At 38.8% G+C, this 22,913-nt stretch overlaps 2 protein-coding genes across 12 annotated transcripts in view; one reads left to right on the forward strand and one right to left on the reverse strand.

The window, feature by feature from the left end:
- RTN4IP1 (reticulon 4 interacting protein 1) overlaps positions 1-8,384 on the reverse strand; it is a 51,232-nt gene extending 42,848 nt beyond the window's left edge. For 5 of the 6 annotated variants that reach the window (XR_010413717.1, XR_008505364.2, XR_008505365.2 and 2 more), the window contains exons 1-3: positions 7,637-8,325; positions 1,661-1,812; positions 816-884 (exon numbers count right to left, since the gene is read on the reverse strand). Coding sequence is in view for 2 of the 6 variants with exons in the window: in XM_045865257.3 (XP_045721213.1) it covers positions 816-884; positions 1,661-1,812; positions 7,637-7,919 (504 nt within the window). In the remaining 4 variants the exon portion in view is untranslated. Of the gene's footprint in view, positions 1-815; positions 885-1,660; positions 1,813-7,636 lie in introns of all 6 variants that reach the window. The other variant, XM_045865256.3, reaches the window with a different exon arrangement.
- Positions 8,385-8,387: 3 nt separating this feature from the next.
- QRSL1 (glutaminyl-tRNA amidotransferase subunit QRSL1) overlaps positions 8,388-22,913 on the forward strand; it is a 53,132-nt gene continuing 38,606 nt past the window's right edge. For 3 of the 6 annotated variants that reach the window (XM_064597930.1, XM_045865258.3, XM_045865260.3), the window contains exons 1-5: positions 8,388-8,543; positions 15,938-16,097; positions 16,413-16,511; positions 17,745-17,841; positions 21,987-22,163. In XM_064597930.1, coding sequence (XP_064454000.1) covers positions 8,520-8,543; positions 15,938-16,097; positions 16,413-16,511; positions 17,745-17,841; positions 21,987-22,163 — 557 coding nt within the window. In that variant the 5' untranslated portion in view covers positions 8,388-8,519. Of the gene's footprint in view, positions 8,667-15,937; positions 16,098-16,412; positions 16,512-17,744; positions 17,842-21,986; positions 22,164-22,913 lie in introns of all 6 variants that reach the window. The other 3 variants (XM_064597932.1, XM_064597931.1, XM_045865259.3) reach the window with 3 other exon arrangements.

Consider the following 22,913-nt stretch of genomic DNA (forward strand, 5'->3'; position numbering starts at 1 on the left):
CCAACTACTTTCATAGATAGGTCTGTAACATTCTGCCAGGTTCACTGTTTACTGCATACCCTACTCCAGGATTATCCCTAAGGAATATTCTCCTAATGACTCAACCTGCCTCAAAGAGGTTCAGTAATATTTTATAGGCTACATTATCAGATAAAGCTGTTTAATTCTTCATAAGAAGACTACATTTGATAATCCCATTAGTTCTGACTATACCCAGAAATAACTCCAAGTAAACCTTGAGCCCTCATAAACACATCCTAATTTATTTTTGAGATCAGCTGCTTCCTTTACTCCCATTTAGTGGAAGATAATCTTTCCAGATTTTCTCTAATCTCAATAATACCCCTTTTTCCCTTCCTGCCCTTCCCTCTATAGCCAATTTCCTCAATGTTAACCCCTTTCTCTTTATTCAAATTGTCAGGCCACCTGACTGTATTTGATTAGATTGTTTTTAAAGTTATTTGAAAAAGCCTGATACTCCCATGCTTCTGTTGATGATTAACCGGTATGCTCCATTTGGTATATTTGGTTTCAACTGCTTATTCGGAGTAAAACTGAGAAACACAGCAGGGTTTCTAGATCTCACTCCAAATCCCTGCTCCGTGAGACAAAGAGCCGCTTTGGCAGGCAGTGTTACTCAAGGACATCAAATACTTTTTTTACTCTTTCAAAAGTTCCTATTCTGTATCTTAGTTCTTTCAGAACTACCCATAAAACACAAACCTGATGTGAAAAGCAACCAGTTATTTCAGAGATACTTGTCAGTCTTTGTTTATACTTTCTAACGGCATTTCAGCACGGAGCTGGGGAGTTACCTCATTCCCGCTGACTACAACAAACTCTGACAGGGTGCCTTGTTTCCAGGGAGGAACTGCAGCCCAGACCTGAAACACACAGCTTCATTAGAAACATTTTCTGACCAAAGCTCAGCATGAGGGCTTTCCCCGATACAGACCCCACCCTGTGAAAAAGCACAAGTCAGCAATAGGCCAAGCAAGAGTTATTTTCACATAACATAAATGCAGTACTTAGTATGATTCTGAATTTATCAAGTCAAACCACACTGGAAGCAGATGCTAATAAATCCTACAGTATTTAAGGACTACTTAGAGTACCAGTAAGAGCACAGTCTCTGGGGTTTGAATACTGGCTCTAGCACTTCCTTTACAGCTGGGCTTCCTCATCTTGTAAACTGTGCCTAACTGTACTTACTTCATTAAGGATTAAATGTGTTATTTTATGAAAAGCAACTAGAACAGTGTTAACTATTATTATGAGCTCAACTTTAATTTCTTGGTATAAAAATTCAAAGTGACAAGTGACAGGTGATTATACCAAACTTTAGCTATTTTAAAACCATCTAACCCAAAAGGTAGAAATTGTCATTTAAAGACTTCAAGGAGAAAAAAAAAAAAAAAGTTGTCCCAATCCTACATATTTTAAAGTCTTCCAGTTCTTAAGCACTGGATTTAGAAAGCTCAAGTACAGTCAAGCTCTTTTGGAATTGTTTGTGAAAAATGTAACAACAGAACCAAGAAAATGAGGGTTCTACCCAAAGCTCAGTCAGTATACTTGAAGAAAAAAAAAAGGTCAAGGATACAGAAATACTTCCAAAAGAAGCAAAATGAAATCCACATATTTAGAAAAGGAGTTAACTCACCTCATCTCCCGGCTTGAAGTACCTCACATCGAGTCCACATTCCATCACCACACCAGACACATCCCGACCCAGAGTCAGGGGAAATTCTTCTCCTTTGGTTTTAATATGTAAAGGATCACGTTTCATATTTAAAGCCGTAGCTCCATAACCACCTGTGAAATACAATTTATCGGTTTCCTCCAAAAGAATGAAATGATTTAAAAACCACTAGAGTTACATGCCAGATTCTAGATCCTCAAGATGTAGATTATAAAATAATCAATCTCACAATTTTTATCATCGCACTCGAAAGCACAAAAACAAGGAATGTTGTTCTTTCCAAAGAAAATTACTTGCAAAGTTATAACCACTCATTCATCTAAAGCTACCATTGCTCAAACGGCCTTCAGAACTTTTGGTATTTCCTTTTACAGTTTTACTTTATTCTCTGAAAATGGTTTCCTTTATTAATTCATGAACTTGTTAAACAACAAAATCATTTGGTGCCAAGTCTAGTGAAGAAGATAAATGTTTGAGAGGGAGACAAACCATAAGATTTGTCTTAATGGCAGGAAACAAACTGACGGTTGCTGGAGTGGAGCGGGGTGGGAGGGATGGGATGGCTGGGTGATGGACATTGGGGAGGGTACGTGCTATGGCGAGTGCTGTGAGTTGTGTAAGACTGATGAATCACAGACCTGTACCCCCGAAACAAATAATACATTATATGTTAATTTTAAAAAATTTTTTAAAAAAGATAAATGTTAAAGCTTTTTGAAGTTAACAAACAGTATCAAATACTGTATCCATGCCTAACCCTGGTCTAGGGATAATGTTCCCCACATCCTCAAAAATGCTTCCAGAGCACCTCTGAAATAAGTGCATAGATTCATGAGTGGGGGGAAAAAAAAAAAGTTTGACTACCTCTATTCTGATGGATAATAAAGCAGTTAATTTGACTTCTATCTTTATTTTTTAAATTTTACATAAATAGCAGCTAAATAGAGCTGAAAACATTCTAATCATAACTTTTGTTTCAAATAAACTGGCTATCTACAATAACCTAGTTTATTACAAGCTTCAACATATAAAATGACTTTTCTAAGACACAAAATTATCTGTTATAGCCTCTTTCGCTTGACATTTCTCTGAGAACAGAGAAATGAGCTAGGTGAGGCTCTCCAAGATAAGCACTCTTTCCACTCCTTCCACCTTTCTTGTGTCATGTACCACAATTTATGCTCCGAAGTCACTAACCCACTCTGTGAGTTTCCCCTTTCCCCCCACCCATCCGCAGAGGTGGCACATTAGATCATAAGGATGAGGAGAAACCAGCAAAGGAGACTGAGAAGGCCTGACCAGTGCAGAGGGGTGCTGAAGGCCATGGGAAGAGGGTCATTTCAAGAAATCAAATGCTGGGGAGGCTGGGTGGCTCAGTCCATGGCTCTTGGTTTCCACTCATCCTGATCTCAGGGTGGTGAGATCGAGCCCGCCCTGGTCTCTGCACTCAGCAGGGAGTCTTCGTGAGATTCTCTCCCCCTCTCCCTCTGCCCCCCTACACCTGCTCATGGGCTCTCTAAAAATAAATAAACCTTAAAAAAAAAAAAGTCAAATGCTGAGAGGTAAAACAGTTTTTCAGATAAAGTCAAAAGATGCCATACATTTTTTAAAAAACCAAACCAAACAGCTGATCCAGCAACACAGAGGTCTTTGGTGATTTTGACAGCAGTTGCTGTGGACTGGAGTGCTCGAAAGAGAACAGGGAAGGGAGGAACTGGAGACCTGAGACGATTCAACTTTCTCAAGTAGATTTTCCTATGAAGGGGAGCACGGAAATGAAACAGTGACTGGAGGGGCACAGGTGAGAGGGAGAGAGGATTTTTGAGTGTTTTTTTTTTTTCCTCCTCTTTAAGAGGGGAGAAATAACATCAAGTTTGTGTGCTAATCAGAATGATCCCATAGAAAGGGAAAGACTGATGATACAGAAAAGAATTTCTGAAACAGTGCTTCTGAGTTGATTAAAGGGGATGGAATCAGGAACCCACGTGGAGGGTTGGCCTTAGACAGGAACAAGGAGGTTAATCCATATAGCAGGAGGGAAAGGTAGAGGATACAGCGGGAGAGGACAGGTGGGTGGCTTGCAGTTGTTTTTCTAATTAAAAAAAAAAAAATCAAGATGTGTGGGAGAGAGTGTTTGAAAATTTGGGATAGTCCCAGAAAAATCTAAGCTGATGGCCATCATGCCAATATTACATATTTGCCATCTGGCTATTTAGGAGTGCACCCCCCCCATCAGGGGAAAAAAACAACTTCACATGTAATACTCACGGAAGTCACGTTTCACTTTTCCTGTCTTACATTCCTTTTCCATAACTAAAACACAATTAAACAATTACTCACTGAAATTCCTATGTGGTATGAGCAACAAAAGTGGGTATTTAGCCATGTCAGAGTGTAGCTGCAGCTTCAGAGCTACAAAAAAGGCTTCAGTCCTTTCTGAGGTACAGAGCCTGCAGGACAAGGTTGCTCAAGGTTTCTTGGTCAACAGAGTAGCCCTGCCTCACTCACCTTTGGTACTAGCCCAACAAGCCGCAAATCCAGAACGCAGCTGGTAGTGAGCGAGAACCTGCTTGGGGACACAAATAAATGGGGGCCCTTAGGAGCTTCATCCCATTGTTAGAGGTTGCCAGTTTAACTGACTCAGAGTTGGGATGATTTGGAAAATCCTAAGGTCATCAATTTCAGACTTTAATCCCATCTAAAGAAATCAGTGATTGTTGGTATGATGCTGTTGGCTATATATTTTTTTCTATTTTAAGATTATTCATTTAGCCATTTACATGATTTATGATTTTATGTCCAATAACAGTGGCTATCTCCAGAAAAACAGCCTGGCTTCATAGGTCCTTGCATTCTTGTTAAGGGAAATAATGGCTTCCTACAGTTTATAAACTTCTACTCATTATTTTATTTCTGCAAGCTACCATTTCAGGTATCTCCTGCAACAACAATCACACATTCTCAAAAACAAAACTAAACTAAACTAAACAAAAGGATCCATGAGCAGGAAATATAACTTACAAATAATATTACTCAGTTAAGTTATAAAAAACTAGTAAGAAGTCTCAAGAATACCGTATAAAAGTAAAATGTGTCACAGTATTACATTGTTAAATAGCAGCCATAAAGTTGAGATCCAGGCACCCTACTGAAATTAAAATGTACACAAAACAAATTGTGCATATGCATTCAAAGAAATTAAAAGTTAACAGATCTAAAAGAAGACAAAATGTACAAATTACTCAAGGTTAGAACACCACTAATTTTAGTTTGCAATCTTAAGTTAAAATGAAAATAAAAAATGACGCAAAAATAAAGACTGAATGATAACCACATATGTGAAGTGCTGAAACAGTTAGTGGTTGGTAGAACATGGGATCTACCTCCAAAGGATTTACAGTCAAAGGAGATGAAAAAACATACTGATCATTGGGTATAAACCCACCACTTAAAGACACAGCCTATAAAAAATAAATTATCTTCATACCCAATGTAAATGAATAAAGTAAAACACTATAGCCAACAAGCAGTAGCACCTCTTACTTCAGAGCAAATAAAAAGAATACAAATGTGGATTTCATGGGACAATCATAGTAAAGACATTTCAATTCATCCTTAATAGGGAGCTTTCTAGCTATAAGCACTTTAGGAGTCCAAGTCTTTCCTCAAACCCCTGCCCCACAAAGACATGTGTAACAGCTATTCCTCACACTGCCTAGATTGGCACGGTCCAAGAGAAATATAATGCAAGCCACATATGTCATTTTAAGTTTCCTAGTAGCCACTAAAAAATAATGATTAATCTTAATATTTTATTTAATATATTCAAAATAGTATCAGGTCAATGTGTAATCAATATAAATTGATGATATTTTACATTCTTTTTTTCTTACTGTTTGAAATCCAGTGTGTATTTTACACTAACATCTCATTTCAAACTAGCCACATTTCAGTAGCTCGACACTCACCTGTGACTAGTGGCTACTATATTGGACAGCCCAGGTCCAGATATAGTCATTAAGTTAAAAATAGCAACACTAAAAACTGGAGCCATGGGGCGCCTGGGTGGCTCAGTTGGTTAAGCGACTGCCTTCGGCTCAGGTCATGATCCTGGAGTCCCGGGATCGAGTCCCGCATCGGGCTCCCTGCTCGGCGGGGAGTCTGCTTCTCCCTCTGACCCTCCCCCCTCTCATGTGCTCTCTCTCTCATTCTCTCTCTCAAATAAATAAATAAAATCTTTAAAAAAAAAAAATTGGAGACAAAAGACCTACAGACCAAGGGGTGCTTGGCTGGCTCAGTTGGTAGAGCGTGCAACCCTTGATCTCAGGGTCGTTGAGTTCAAGCCCTGTGTTGGGTGTAGAGATTACTTAAAAATAAAATCTTAAAAAAATAAACAAACCTAAAGACCGAGACACTGGACTTTATTTCCCTAATCCAGCAGTTCTCTAAGTTTTTACATCCCCAAGATCTTTTTGAGGAGCCTAAGAGGTCTTTTTTTTTTAAGATTTTATTTACTTGAGAGAGAGTAAGAGTTAGAAGCAGAGAGCACAAAGGGAGAGGCAGAAGCAGACTCTCCCCTGAGCAGGGAGCCGGATGCAGGACTTGATCCCAGGACCATGAGATCATGTCCTGAGCCGAAATCAAGAGCTGGCCGCCTAACCGGCTGAGCCACCCAGGTGTCCCTTTATACCATTTTATACTTCTAACCTGATTTAATTTTGTAATGTTAACACCAAAGGAGTTTACTGCCTTTTTAAATGAATAAAAATTTTAAATTTGCTCCTCTAATTTCTAATAAGGTAAATACTGATAGCTATAACTCACACAAACAAAAGCCCATTGTAATTATCAAGAGGGTAAAGAGATCTTAAGACCAAAACACCTGAGAACTGACACCCTAATCATCACACAGCTCCTGCAAAATCGGAGGAAAAATGCGAAAATTTCAGCCTCAACACTTTCCAACTTCTCCATAAATTTTGCAAAATGATTAAATTTTATAATTGGTTCATATAAACCAAGAAATTTAATTAATCACACATAGTTCACATACAGTAACTATTACAAGGCAATCTGATAAGAACTCTAAGTTACATACAGCCCTTCAAAACACAGACCTACAGTTAAATTAAACTGCATATGGCAGCTTATTTATAACAAGGAAGTTAACTAACCAATCATCCCAAGAGATTTTCAAAAATTTTTTGAGAAGACATGGGTGAGGAATATTTTTGTCATTTTTTCCCCCAAAGTTAAATTCACAAGTAGTAATCAGTCTTTTCAGCACTATACTAATTGCATGGTGTATATATTCTTAAGGAATATAGTGCTCTTCAAGCTTTGTCAATATTCCCCAGCAGAAATTAAGATGGTAACATTCCCATTTAGGATGAAGCATACAGGAAAGGGTATTTTAAGTGCAGAGGGCAAAATTCAACAGCAGAAATGAGGAAAGTACTGTGACTGTATATCGGGCACCTGTCCTGCTTTGCCCACTGCACCAATAAAGATGTGAATAGTGGGAGAGCAAAGAATTATTATAAAAATGCAAATTCTGAACTGATGTGAAAACATAATCATACCTCCAAAACCTGCAACAGCCCTCAGAATACCACCAAGTTCCCAGGAGAAGAGAACAAAAAGTTAGCTGTGGAACCCAAATTAACTGAAATTCCAATTTACATTTTAAGGAAGCATGGAAACATTTCAAAAGGTATATTTGCTTATATTTTGCAAAAGACTAAATAAAGTAAACCATGAACACTGCAATTTCAAAAACTTGACAAATAATATCTGAGATACTGTCAAATACCTAAACTATTCCTTCATGTTAAGCAAAGAAGCGTAGTCAAATAACAAGTGAATTTTTAAAACTGATCCCTGATGAAATTCTGAATTTTAAAAAAAGGTAAGGAGGAATGTCTTTCGAAAACTTACTTCTCATGTTAACATCTATTGGATTTACACTTGCAGCGTGAACTTTGATAATAACTTCATTTGGATAGTGTATGACAGGTATCATCATATTCTGAGTAAATCGAAGCACTTCATTCTTCCCGTATTTATCTATCACCCAGGCGGGCATGACAGTGCTCCTTGAAGAGGTAGTACTAATCTTTCCAACTAAAAGTTTTTGTATGGCGTGGCTTCTCCAGAAGCAAACCGCAGTACATGCATTTCTTCTAAGTACACACGTCTTCAGAAATTCCATCGTAAGCATCAGTTGAACTGCGTGCCCTAATTAAAATGCATTTAAATGGGATCGAACTCCAACCCCTGAATCAAACACACTGGCCGATTTCAAAGTTAAGAATTCAAAAATGAAGTCAGCCTAACTAATGGAGCAAATGAAGGAAGAAGAATATGGAATTACTCTGCTCTTCCCATCTGAAAAGCCCCAATTAACGTTCCAGTCAATATTCTGTCCATTCTCCTCCTTCCTCACACCCCTCCCCTTTGAAAAGCAAAAACAAAACCCCTAGAATCCAGCCCTGTCCCGGGAGCCCCCGGCAGGATAAGCTAACTCCGCTCGCGACCCAGACGCCACATAGAATCAGTCTTCCCGACTCCCTCCGGGACCCCAGCCCGAGTCTCCTTACAACCCGCTCTCCTTCGCCGCAGGAGTTGCTTTGCGGCGCCAACCAATCGCGCGCAAAGATCATTTCCCCGAGCTGCAATTCGACCAATCTAAGTACTCGGTGTTGAAAGGTGCAGTGACGATCAAAGATGGCTGCGCCCGTGTGACCCCGGCGCGGGTGTTGACCTCTCTTATTCCTCCTGGTCACCTGGGCCTTATGGTGGCAGGCTGGGCACGAGGACCATGCTGGGCCGGACCCTCCGAGAAGTGAGTGGAACTGGCTGCTGAGGGCCCAGGGAGGTCAGAAAGATTCGCGGATTCCGTGGACAAGGAGCCCCCGGGTCTGACTCGCATCTTGGTCAGCCTCGCCGTCTCCTTTCCTGGAACTGGGTGGGTGCTTCAGACCTTTGGGGCCTTCAGCTGTACTCCCTGTACCCATCCTGGAGTTAGGACCTCAGCAAGGGAGACTTAGCGCGGAGCTGTGCGGTGGAAGTATACGGCGGCTTCTCAATTAGATGTTGCTAAGGCTTGGGTCAGACCCAAGACCCACTCTGGCCTCTTAGAGTGGGCTCCGCCAGTCCACTTCAGTCTCCTTCTGTCCCCGACACTGATCTGATGCAGTTCTCGCTTAGAGGCTCAGCAGATCTGTACTTTGCAAAATACAAACGAGTATTTTTTAGTCCCCCTCCCCCCCGCCCCGCCTTGACGTATTCTCTAGACTTCATCTACCACTAAGATACTAATGATTCTCTCACCTGTGTCTTCATGTCCTAGCCATCATTTTTAAACTCTAGTCTAATATTTGTAAGTGCCCTCTGGACATCTCTTCCAAATGCCCCATAACCACCTCCACTTAATTTAACCAGAGTTGACTTCAGCATTGTAATAGGACCACTTCTTATTTCTCAATCTCCACCTTAAAAAACAAAAACCAGATTTCTGAATTCTTAATATTCTCTTTTTAATGGCACAACTTTTAATCCCAGTTCCCCTACATTCTTTCTCATCTATCATATCCAATAAATCACTAAGCCCTGTTAATTCTGTTTTGGAATTTATGTCTGGAAATTGTTTTCTTCACTTACTCTCTGCTGTTAAGGCTTCAGTTCATGTCTCCTTGTTTTCTGGCCCATATCTCTCAAACTTGAGAACTGTCTGCAGGCCCACTCTTACAAGAATCACATCAGGTTCTTGTTAAAACCACAGCTGTGTCCCACTTTGGCAGCTGTGTGATTTGAGGACCAGATTATATGGTTTAACCAAAGCTCCAGGTGATTCTGCTGGTAAGTAGGTGTTGAGGACCTATCCTGCCTTCCATCTTCCTGTTGTATCTTCACCTGGGAAATCTTCCAACCACCCCCCCCATATGGTAGCCTTTTAGAAAGCTATAAATTATCATAACTTAAAATTGACAGGCATTTAATAATATAGTCCTTTCCCAAAATACATTAGTATTTTACCATCTTAATATGGCTTCTGGCCTCTACTACATATTTCTGTACAGTAAATTCCTCTACTAAAGAATCCAATTTGTTCTTAAAAAAAATAAAACACCAAAAACTAGTTTTAAAATGAAATGCAACCTATAAAAATACAGTATTTCCTTTCTCTGCCCTTTCCCCCTTCAGCAGCCCCTCTTTTGTGCCACCCCTTTCTGGTGTTGTTGAATGTGCCCCTGTGAGAAACAACTTTTGCCTCCAGGGGGAAAAAAACAGGAGAGCTGACCTAAGGTACACAAGAGGTTGCCTGAACAGGATTACTTTCACTTAATTACTTCTTTAACAAATATTTGTTGATGCCTACTGTGCACAAAACATTATTTGGTAGTCATTTTCCCAGCCCAAAAAATATCTTCTCTCCGCTTTGTATTTTTTCTCAGATCATTATACATCCCAAATTCTACCAATTAGAGATTAATTATTTTAGTACATGTTCTCTTTTAAATACATCAAGATGCCTTGCAGGGTCGAATGATTTATTCACCCATTGTTGTGAGTTATAATAGTTTAATAAAATTTCTCTCCATCACACGCTAGTTGATATAATCAATTGAAGAAAGGGAAAATTTGCTGGGGAGGAAATTTGGGAGAGGAGCTGGAAACTGGAGTTTTGAGGCAATGTTGGGGACCTAAGTGAGGCTTAGAGTAACAGGGGGCCTGGAAGGAAGCACTAAAAGGAGGTAACATGCCAAATGGGAGGTAAAAGTCCTATTTCTCAAGTTTTATGCAGGTACATTCAGGAAAGAGGAGGAGTCTCACTTTCACCTTCCTCTTTTGTGGTATCTTCCCAGTGTTTCTGGGAGCCAGACATCAGGCTAATATTAATCCTAAAGTTATTAATTATATATTGAATAGGCTTGTTGGGGGTCTACCTAAGAACACTTAATTATTCTATGGGAAAACAGATTCCAAATTTTAAATAACTCAGGTATTCATTCATTCAGCTAACATTTAGTTACCACCTCTGTGTTCCAGACATGGAATTAACATTGAAGACAAACAGAAGTTCCTGCCCTCATGAAGCCTGCATTTTTGTGGGGAAACAGGCATTAAAGAAGTGTTTTGTTTTTTTTTTAAGTAAATAATATAATCACAGGTAGTATAAGTACTATGAAGAAAGATTAGGCAGGCCACAGTGTGAGAACTCGTGGGGGGAGCCAGATGTGTTGGGAGTGGTCAGGAAAGGTTTCTCTATTTTTAAGAGATCTAAAGGATATGAAGGGGAAGCCCCAGGAAGGCCTGGGAGAATAGTATTCCAGGCCAACGGAACAGTAAGTGCAAAGGGTCTGAAGCAAGAGCAAGCTTGACACATTCAGGAGTTGCAAGAAGGCCAGCATGCCTAGAGAAATATGAATGAAGAGGAGAATAGTGGGAGATGAGGTTAGAGAGATAAACAGGAGCCCGATCATGGAAAACTTTAGGCCGTGCTAAGGAGTGTGGATTTTATTCTAAGTGTAATGAGAAGCCTCTGGAAATTTGTGAGTATGTGGATATGATTTGATTTAAAATTTAAAAAGCTCCCTCAGGTTATTCCTAAAGACATGGTCTGTAGGAAAGCAAGCGAGGAAGCAGGAAGATCAGTTAGAAGGCAAGAGATGATGGCAGCATAGATGGGGTGGCCATAGAGATAATGTGAAATGGGATTGTTTTTTAAGTTAGGGCTTGCTGATGGATTGGATACAGAGTTTGAGGGAAAGAGAAGAATGAAGGAGGATGGTTAGATTTTTGACCTGGGCAGTTGGGAAAGTGGTAACATCAAGATGAGGAAGAGGTTTTTTCCCCCCCCTTTTTTTTTAATTGAGGTGTAATTGATATAGAACATTATATTAGTTGCAGGTGTACAACATAATGATTTGGTATTTGTATACACTGCAAAATGATCACAATAAGTCTAGTTTTTCCCGATCACCATATAAAGTTACATAATGTACAATATTGTTGACTATAATCACCATGTTGTACATTATATCCCCATGACATTTATTTTATGACTGGAAGTTTGTACCTCTTGTACCTTCTCCCATTTTGCCCATCCCCTAACCTCCTTCCCTACTGGCATCCATCAGTCTGTTCTCTGCATCTATGAGTTTTGTTTTTTAGATTCCACACGTAAGTGAAATCATAACGTTATTTGTCTTTTTCTGACTTGTTCCACTTAGCATAATACTCTCAAGGTCCATCCATGTTGTCACAAGTGGCAAGATTTCATTCTTTTTTAATGGCTAATATTCCACCGTACATATACCACATCTCCTTTATCCATTCGTCCGTCAATGGACAGGTTGTTTCCACATTTTGGCTATTGTGAATAATGTTGTAATGAACATAAGGGTGCATGTATCTTTTCGAATTAGTGTTTTCATTTCTTCGACTAAATACCCAGAATTGGAATTGCTGGATCATATGATAGTTCTGTTTTTCGTTTTTTGAGGGCCCCCATTCAGGAAGGACTCTTAGGAAGCATATTTGGAAGGAGGAAAGTTATCAAGACTTCTGTTCTGGGCATGTTAATGTGGAGATGTCTGCTAGCTATCCAGGTGAAGAAGTCATTTAAGCAAGTGGCTATCTAGAAGTTTGGAGATCAGAAAGGCAGCTAGGTATGAGGATATAAAGTGGCCAGAGTATAGAAGATAATAAAAGTGTGTGGCCAGATAAGAACACCCAGGGAATTGAGTACAAAAATAGAAGAAGGCCTAAAACTTTCCAACATTTAGAGTCAGCAATAGGAAGCAGAGCCAGCAAAAGAGACGTTGAAGGAATGGTCAGTAAGGCAAGAGGAAAACCAGGTCTTGGTGTCCTGAAACACAAGTGAAAAAGCTTCAAGAGGAGAGTGTTCTCTTAAGTTGAATGCTGCTGAAAAGTACTTGTAAGATGAGGACTGAGCATTCACTGCTGGATTTAGGAATGTGAGGTTGCTAGTGATCCTGATGCAATTTCTTGAAACATTGGAGACAAAAGCGTGAATGGAGTGTGTTAATGGGTTCCAGTCAACTGGACACTCAGGCCTCAAGGGCTCTCCTACCTTCAGCATTTATCAAGACAATTCTTTTTAAAAGGTGGTTCTTTTCCTAAGTGAACTTCTGATGCTCTCTGTAAAGTTAATAGTATAGTGGTCCAGAGCATGGGATTTGGAAACAAGAACAGGCCTTGGTTGAATCCCAGCAGCTCGGCTACTTTCTAGCTTTGTGACCTCAAGCAAGAATGTTAGTTTTTTTTATCTGTAAAAAGAAAATAAGAATATCAGCCCCTCATAGTGGATATAAAGATTAAATGAAATATAAAGCATCGGTGGGTGGAGGGATGGGTGAAATAGATGATGGGGATTAAGGAGGGCACTTACTGTGATGAGCACCAGGTGTTGTATGGAATTGTTGAATCATTATATGGTACACCTGAAACTAATAGAACACTGCTAACTATACTGGAATTAAAATTTTAAAAATCTTGAAAAAAAAGAAATATAAAGCATCTAGGATAATGCCTAGAACTAAGTGCTATTATTGACATTAATTTTGTTATAGGGACAAATTTACTAAATTATATGTATTTACAGTGATCTCTTTCCCTAGTTGCTAAGAGTGGCTCCTGAGGAAGATTTCTTAATTTTTCTAAGAAGATGTATTATTTTTCTCTTGCTGCCTAACAAATTAAACTTTTTGGCTTAAGATAATCCTATTATCATCTTACAGTTTTGTGGATCAGGAGTCCAGAAATGGAGTAGTTGGGTTCTCTGCTCACAAGAGTCTCACAAGGCTGAAATCAAGGGGTCAGCCAAGTCTGTGGTTTCATCTGAAGCTCAGGGTCCTCTTTCAACCTCATTGGTTGTTGGAAGACTCTGTTTCTTTGCAGTTGTAGGACTGAGGTCCCCATGTTTTTCTTGACCATGTGGATGGTTGAGCAAATAAGCTGAGTGGACAGGAGGTGTGGGATAACTAAAATTGAGGTTTTGGAGGTTCTAGAGATACTGGTAATGATGTAGTCTGAGCTGAGTTGGTAACTGGGGCAAGGTGAAGGAAAAGTTTGCCTGAAATGAGGTCAAGAACTGAGAGGCCAGGTGTCAGTGTACGTTACTTGAAGTCTGAAGTCAACCAGAATAACAGCAGGAGCCACGGTAAAGATTAAAGGGAGCTAAGTGTGAGAATCTTCAATGAATGAAAAGGAGTACTCGGGAGACGGTGGATTCACACCCCAAGGAGAGTGATATAAGCTCCCCCAAGGCCTGTAATTCAGCTGAGCTGGGACTTTTGAACGAAGAGGGAAGAGGAAGGCATTGAGGAATGAGGAGGATGCCTGCCTGCACATTCTCCCTTCCCCCACTGGACTCTGGTCTATGGTGGGTAGAAGCTAAAGCAGTCATCTCTTGAGAAAGCTGCAGGACAAGCAGGGGTCTCAAGGAAAAGCCTACTTTCCATTAGAGAAAAGTCAGGGAGAACGAATTTGGTTTAACAAAAACTCTTATAGTTGATTTCATCTTATATTCAGCTACACCACCTTCAGTTTTGCCCCAGGGAAGCTGCACTGTTTTATTTCACACTCCTTATACTCAGGCCATTCTAGCTAGTTACCATCTTTGTTTTCATTTCCCTTCTCCAGTTCTCTTACTGACTTTCTCAAATCTGGATTTCCTAAGAATGGTCCTAATGAAGATCAGCACCATTTAAAATGAGTGCTCCTGGACAGTCTCATTTCTTGCCCTTGTAACCACCACTGTAACTCGTTTCCCTTGTACTCTTATACCAGCTGGCAAGTCAGGAAGCAGCCTGAGGATAGTAGGCACTAGGAGACTTGAGGGGAGGCAAAGAAAGATAGGCATAATTTTCTTCATTACCAGTTTGGCCATGGCATAGCCCAGTTGCCCTGCCCCTTGCAGGGCCCCTCCCCCAGCCGCCCCTTGGCAACGCTTTCCTCCTCTTGTGCATCAGCCTGAGGGGACCTCTCCTTGGCCTATTGCCACTGCTTTGCTCCCCTAAAACCCTCAGCCCTAAGAATACCGCTGCTTTGATGATTTAATCAACAGCTGAGAGCAGATGATATGCAGATTTTCTCCTCAAATGCAAACTCTTGTTGCTTGGTGGATGTCGGACACCTGAAGGTGCAGTCAGCTCAGAGGACAGACTAAGCTTGCTGTAGCGCAGAGAGAGATAGTGGAAGAGCACGTGTTTATGACCTTCCCTCTACCCTGTACTGTTGTGTGGCTTCGGACAAATCACTAACCTCTCTGAGCTTCAGTTTCTGCATCTGTAAAATGAGGTTAATAAGATATAACTTACATGGTTGTGTTAAGGTGAAGGGAGGTAGTAATGCACGTAAAGCAATAGTATCCGGCTCTTGGTAAATACTCAATAAACATTACTCCACCCATCCACCTTCTCCCCAAGCCCCCATCTCATCCAACTCTGTTGAGATAATCTGCAAAGCTTTGGTGTCATCTTTGACTTATTGTTCATTGCTTTTATCTAATTAGTAAGTACTTATTATTACTTCCTCCAGGAAGTATTAAATAGTCATCATTTCAAGCTTCGCTTACTATAAACATATAGATTCTGGTCACTTGTGGTGCAGTTTATCTTAACACTTTGTTTACTAGCCTTTCTAATGCCTCCAAGACAGAATTGCGGAGAAGTTTGGTTTTAGTTTGCTTTTGAACCCATATTTTATGAGCATTTCTCTCAACTTGTGTGGCTCTTACTCGAATTCTGCAGTAAAACATAAAGATCTCACTTCGAGTCATGAGGTCCTGCAGGGCCTTGTCCAACTGTTGCTCTCACTCTGTATTGCCTGCATTCCCGGCTTGCCCCACCCATGCCCCACCCGCGCCAAGCCTCCCCCACCCCATCCACCCCTACTCAGGCTGATGGGTGCATTACCCTCATTCACTATACTCCCGAGGTATAGAGTTCTCTTCACTTCAACATTTTACACTTCACCACTCTATCTCCCCACTCAGTATAATACTTGTATCTTCTGCAGCCTCAGTAAAAGTTTTTTTTTTATGTTATGTTATGTTAATCACCATACATTACATCATTAGTTTTTGCTGATTCATTGTTTGCCTGTAACACCCAGTGCTCCATGCAGTATGTGCCCTCTTTAATACCCATCACCGGGCTAACCTATGCCCCCACCCCTCAGTAAAAGGTTTTTGAATTGTATATATTACAGGTTTCTACAGCACTGAAACAAGGCCACATTACTCCAACAGAGCTCTGTCAAAAATGTCTCTCCCTTATCAAGAAGACCAAATTTCTAAATGCTTACATTACTGTTTCAGAAGAGGTGGCCTTAAAGCAAGCTGAAGAATCGGAGAAAAGATACAAGAAAGGTAAATTACTGTGAATTTTACTTAATTGGCATATCCCTAGAGAAAGAATTTAATTGGATGTAGCAGTCTCCATTTGTCAAGTGAGGCTTTTTAACATAAAACATAGTCTTACTTAAAGAACTTGCCATGAGGTACAATAAAAATAAGGCTAATGGGTATGTGATGCTTTCTAATGCCCAACTGTAATAATTTCTAACATCAACTTGAATTATGAAGAAGTATCTTTACCAAAAACTAATAGTTATTGTAATAACTAGTATTAATGTGTCTTTATATTCTGGATGTAGCTCCTATTCTTTTGGCTTTTTAACGCAGGTCACTCACTTGGGGATTTAGATGGAATTCCCGTTGCAGTAAAAGACAACTTTAGCACGTCCGGCATTGAGACAACATGTGCATCAAACATGCTGAAAGGTAAAGTTTAATCGACCAGAGCATTAATAGTTTTATGAAACTATTTTTTCAGCTTAAATTAAAGATAAGACACTAAAGCACCAAAGTATTCTCAGACTAATTATATCTGCAAAAGAAGTACTTAGGCTGGAATATTTTTACTATTGGCTCTTTCGGAATTCAAAATTATCCCTTAGAGGTAGGCCAGCTTAATGGATGTATCCTATTTAGGATGTTTTAGAAATCCTACTTAGGGAGATTTACTAACTGACCACCACACACACACTCAGCGCCCTCTGACTCCCACTCATCAGTACCACGGGACTAGGGAGGAAGGGGCTGTCATCACCCCTCTCGTGAGGGTGGTCTGAGGATTCGCTTTTATTGTCTAGTTGTTTTTTGTTTCCCAACTCCTCCATCTCTTATATCACTATATTTATCTGAGTACATAGTGATGCTTAGTTTTATTCTTTACAGTTTAGTAGGTCAAAAGGAAACCTGTTTCTCAAGATTTCTGGATCCTAGAAAGAAAAAGACATGGCAAAATCTTGTTCAGAGTGCTACACACTAAAAGAAAGTCTATGAGGAATATGCCCCAGGTTCCTCTGATAGGTAGATTGTTGATAATTGTCTTGGAGTACACACTAGATGAAATTTCAGTTGAGAATAAAGATCTGTTTCTGACTGGAAATAGATAAAAAATTACTATGGGATATAGCATTTCAAGTACAATGAGCAAAATAATGATGTGCTATTAGTTTCAAATGAATTGGGTACATCTCTGTCATTCAGTATTGTGTAGTAGTAACTGTTAATGTTTTTAGATGATAAAAATAGTGAATATATGGGCGCCTGGGTGGCTCAGTTGGTTAAGCGACTGCCTTCGGCTCAGGTCATGATCCTGGAATCCCGGGATCAAGTCCCGCATCGGGCTCCCTGCTCAGCAGGGAGTCTGCTTCTCCCTCTGACCTTCCTCCTTCTCATGCTCTCTGTCTCTCATTCTCTCAAATAAATAAATAAAATCTTAAAAAAAAAAAAATAGTGAATATACCATTGCCTTTGGAAAATGGAGCAATTAGCAGTAGCAAGATTAAAATTAACTAGCTTTTGGAAGAAAGTACTACCTGCTACTCAAATTAGGAATAATTAATACATGTCAATATCAATAGCTTAGTTGTAGTTTAAAATCTTGTTTCTTGCGTGTGATTTACATGTTCACTGTTTTCTCTCCTACAATAAAAATAATTTTTTCAGGTTATGTACCACCTTACAATGCTACAGTTGTTCAGAAATTGTTGGATAAGGGAGCTGTCCTGATGGGAAAAACAAATTTAGATGAGTTTGCAATGGGGTAAGTAAAATTAAAATTTTCTTCTCTTGTTTTTCTTTCATCTTTGTCTTTAATTTCATTAAATGTAGGTACCCAAAAGCCCTGAGGTGATTTCTTGAGGACTCTAATGCCAGTTTCTCAGTCCCTCTGTGAGATTATGTTTTATTGTTTAATAGGTATATGGTCAGATCTCATTTTGGTTTTAGTTTGCATTGCCCTGATGACTAATGATGTTAAACATCATGTGTTTATTTTGCTACCCGTGTTTCTTCTTTGGTGAAGTATTTATTCAAATCTTTTACCCTTTTTTTTTTAATTGGGCTGTTTGTCCTACTGAGTTCTAAGAGTTCTTTTATATATTATGTATTCTGGATTCAGGTCCATTGTTAGATAGGTAATTTGCAGATAATTTCTCCAAGTCTCTGGCTTGTCTTTTCGTTCTCTGAACATTCCTTTCAAAGAGTGAAAGTTCCTAATTTTGATGAAGGCCACTTCATCTTTTTTTTCTTCTACGATTAATGCATTTTGTATCTTAACTAAGAAATTTTTACCTGACCCACAGTTACAAAGATTTTTCTCCTAGAAGTTTTATAGTTTTTATCTCTAGACTCATGATCCATTTGAGTTAATTATCTTGTATGTGGTGTGAATAAAGCCAAGGTTCATTTATTTGCACAGGTGTCCAATAGTTCTGGCCCTATTTGTAAAAAAAAAAAAAGATTATCCTTTCCTCATTAAATTACCTTGGTTTCTTTGTCAAAAATCAGTTGGAGCATATATACATATATAGATCTATTTCTGGATTCTGTTCTGTTGATCTCTCTACTTACTTTAATATCATGCTATCTTGATTCCTGTAGCTTTATTTTTTTTTTTTAAGATTTTATTTACTTGAGAGAGCAAGAGAGAGTGAGAGAGCACGAGTGGGCTGGGGGAAGGACAGAAGAAGAGGGAAGAGCAGGCTTCCCACTGAGGAGGGAGCCTGACGTGGGGCTCGATCCCAGGACCCTGGGCCAAAGGCAGACGCTTAACCTACTGAGCCACCCAGGTGCCCCAATTCCTGTAGCTTTATAGTAAGCCTTGAAATTAGGTAGCGAGAGTCCATTAACAGTTTTTCTTTTTCAAAATTATTTTACATATGCTAGGTCCTTTGCATTTCCATAGAAGTTTTAGAATCAGCTTGCTGATTTCTACAAAGAAGCTTGATGAGATTTTGATTATGATTGTGAATTTATAGATCGATTGGGGAGATTTGACATCTTAATATGTATCTTATGATCCATGAACACTTTATATCTATCCATTTATTTAGATTTTAATTTTTCTCAGTATTTTTATGATTTTTTGCATATAAATCTTGTATGTAATTTGTTTGATTTATTCCCAAGTATTTCAACTTTTTTTTAGATTTTATTTATTTATTTGAGAGAGAGTGAGCATGAGTCTGTGGGAGGGGCAGAGAGAGAGGGAGAAACAGACTCCTCGCTGAGCAGGGAGCCTGACAACGCAGGGTTCTATCCCAGGACCCTGAGATCATGACCTGAGCCAAAGGCAGATGCTTAACCAACTGAGCCACCCAGGCACCCCCCAAGTATTTCAGTTTTTTAATGATAAAATGGTATTTTTTTAATGTCTAATTGTTAGTATATAGAAATATAATTGATTTTTCTCTATTGACCTTGTATCCCATGACCTTGCTAAGCTCTCTTTTTAGTTCTAGTTGATCTTTGTAGATTCTTTGGTATATTGTATGTAGATGATCATGTAGCCTAAAAATAGAGGCAGTTTTATTTCTTCTTATTTCTCTTTCTTACTGTGTTGATTAGGACTTTAGTACAACACTGAGTAGAAGTAATAAGAGCAGATATCCTTGCCTTGTTCCTGATTTGGGAGAGAAAGCATTCACCAAAAGTGCTTTCTATTTTCCCTTTCATAACACTTGTCACATTTGTAATATTTGCTTGGTCTGTGCTCCCTGTTTCATAGAAGCAGAATCTTTGACTCTTATTTACAGTGGTATCTCTTGGCACTCAGCAAATATATGTTGAATGAATTAATCCATGAGAGTAAACTTGAACATTGGTTATTAGAACATTGCCTTGAACAGCTGATCAAAATGAACATAATCAGTGAGGGTAAGTGGACATCGTGTAACACTAGATGTGATTCCCTAAGGACACAGCATCATCTATGCGGTATTCCAGCTGAGAATGTTAAACCTGAAACTAATAACAAGGAAATAAAAGATAAGTCTGAAGTGAGAAACATTCTGTTAAAATATGAATATCATAAAAAATGAAGGAAGGCTACGAAAATATTCCCAGATTAAAAGAGCCTAAGGAAAGTATAACTTAAAACTTATAGAAGAAAATGTAGGAGAAAATCTTTGTGACCTTGAGTTAGGCAAAGATTTTTTAAATGAGACACATGAAGTACAATCCATAAAATAAAAAACTGATAGATTGGACTTCACTAGAATTAAGAACTTCTCTACTTTAAAATACATTACTAAGGGCGCCTGGGTGGCTCAGTTGGTTAAGCGACTGCCTTCGGCTCAGGTCATGATCCTGGAGTCCCAGGATCGAGTCCCGCATCGGGCTCCCTGCTGAGCAGGGGGTCTGCTTCTCCCTCTGCCCTCTTCCCTCTCGTGCTCTCTGTCTCTCATTCTCTCTCTCTCAAATAAATAAATAAAATCTTTAAAAAAAAAAAATACATTACTAAAAAATGAAGAAACAAGCCACAGCCTGAGAGAAAATCTTTGCAAAACATATATCTAAGAAAGAACTGGCATCCAGTATATACAGAACCTTACCCAACTCAAAAATAAGAAAACAGCCCAATTAAAAAAAAAATGGATAAAATATGTAAGCAGACATTTCATCAAAGAAGATATATAGCTGGCAATAAACACATGGAAAAAAAGCTGAGCATGGTTAGTCATTCAGGAAATGCAAATTAAAACCACAAGGAGGTACATACACCTGTTAGAATGGCTTAAAAATGACAGTATCAAGTGCTAACAAGGATGCAGAGCAGTTGAGTATCTCATACAGTGTTGGTAGGAAATGCAAAATGGTATAGCCGTTTTGGAAAATAGTTTGCCAGTTTCTTACAAAGTAAACACCATATGATCCAACATTCTCAGTCCTACATATTTACCCAAGAGATGAAGACTCATATTTACACAAAAGCAATGGCTAGGGTCTTTCAGTACAATATTTATTGTGGCTTTATTCATAATTGCCAAAAACTGGAAATAACTCAATGTCCACTGGCTGGTGAATGATTTAAAATGTACAAAAAGAAGCTAAAGAGATGATGATAACTAAATGCAATACCTGACTCGAGACTGTACTGGGAGGGGGTAAAATGCTGTAAAGGACATTATTGGATCAGCTGACCAAACTGGATTTCATACAATGGATTAGATAAAAAGATTGTGTGGATGTTAAGTCTACTTGAGATTGATAACTGTGCTGTGACTGCATAAGGGAAAACCCTTACTGTTAGGAAATGCACACTGAATACATACTAAAATATTTAGGGGTAAAGGGCCATGATACACCTAATTTACCCTTACGTGGTTCAGAAACAAAAAGTATTTGTATATGTTACAGACACACATAAAGCACACAAATGGTAAAACAAATTGGGTGATTTGTTAATAATAGGTGAATCTGGGTAAAGGGTATAAAGTCCTTTTCATATTTGATTTTTGCAACTTACCTGTAAGATTGAAATTAATTCAAAACGTTTAAAATAAGTTATTATTTAACTTACGCTTGTCTTAAAACATCTGGTTAATAGAGGGAATCCTTCAGAGGACTTCTTGTTAACTCTTTGAGTGTTTATGACACTCTTCAACTGCAAGACCTTGATTTACAAGGGAAATCATCATAAGCTGAATTGGATGATCAACTGGGGTAAAAATCCTCTTTCCTTAACAGACTAGTTTTCTCTACTTTCTCCCACATGCTCTTACTTCCCATCCTCCACCTCCTCAACCATCTAATTAATGAAGACTACATCTAAGCAGGCTTCTTGCCTTTTCCACTTCAAGTTCCAGTGGATTATACAGTGTTAGGAGCAAATAATATAATCAGGAAGTGAAATTCTCATATAAAGTGAAAGTTTCGTTAAAGATATCTTGCTTCACTTCATCTCAGATCTGGAAGCACAGATGGTGTATTTGGACCAGTTAAAAACCCCTGGAGTTACTCAAAACAATATAGAGGAAAGAGGAAGCAGAAGGCCCATGGTGAGAATGAGGATTCAAATTGGCTTATAACTGGAGGAAGCTCAGGAGGGAGTGCGGCGGCGGTAGCAGCGTTCACATGCTTTGCGTAAGGTGCTTTCTTCTGTTGTAATGTGAAGCCCGACCAAATACAAAGAGTCATAAACCATCCTCAGAATCCAACAGTAGAGTAGTTCATACATGCTGTTTTTATTTCTTTTCAGTGAGTTATTTGTGCTTGATGGTATATAAAAATTGTATCTTATAAATATGCTCAGCTGTACAGTATATGTAATGTGTATTTTATACATTTAACTTTAATTGAAGATAATATTTAAACTCTTCCTCTCTAGTAACTGGTTTTCTTAAAAAACATGATTTTATGGATCTTGCAGAATAAACCAGTTAGCATAATTGAATTTCATTTTTAAAATAATTTATTTGGGTTTCTGTTCACCGATGGTACAAATATTTAGGGACTAAGATACCATGGCTTTAGTTGAATGCTGCTGAGCTATTAATTATGGTTTATCCTTCAGCTAAATCAGGCTTGTCTAAAAAAAAAGGGGGGGGGAGAAAAAAATGTTCCTGATATGTATCAGTAGGATATTTAAAATAGTGTTTTCATAAATCTGCAACTAAAAATGTGTATCATGGAGTAAACTTTTCTTCATGTTTGTTAGGAGCTAATTTGTTCAACTGTCCTATTTTTGTATTTGGGAAGAATCCATCCATCATGCTTTATGTTTTAAGTCCCATTTGTAAAGCATTTCTTAACCACCTAAAGAAGAGTAAATAAATACCACTGTTATTTACATTCTCAGTTTCAGTATAAAATTGAGTGTGTTTCTTTAGTAGT

This window comes from Mirounga angustirostris, unplaced genomic scaffold, assembly GCF_029215605.1.
Source record: "Mirounga angustirostris isolate CCGP_5_RB_7025 unplaced genomic scaffold, mMirAng1.0.hap1 SCAF_8, whole genome shotgun sequence".
Lineage (NCBI taxonomy): Eukaryota > Metazoa > Chordata > Mammalia > Carnivora > Phocidae > Mirounga > Mirounga angustirostris.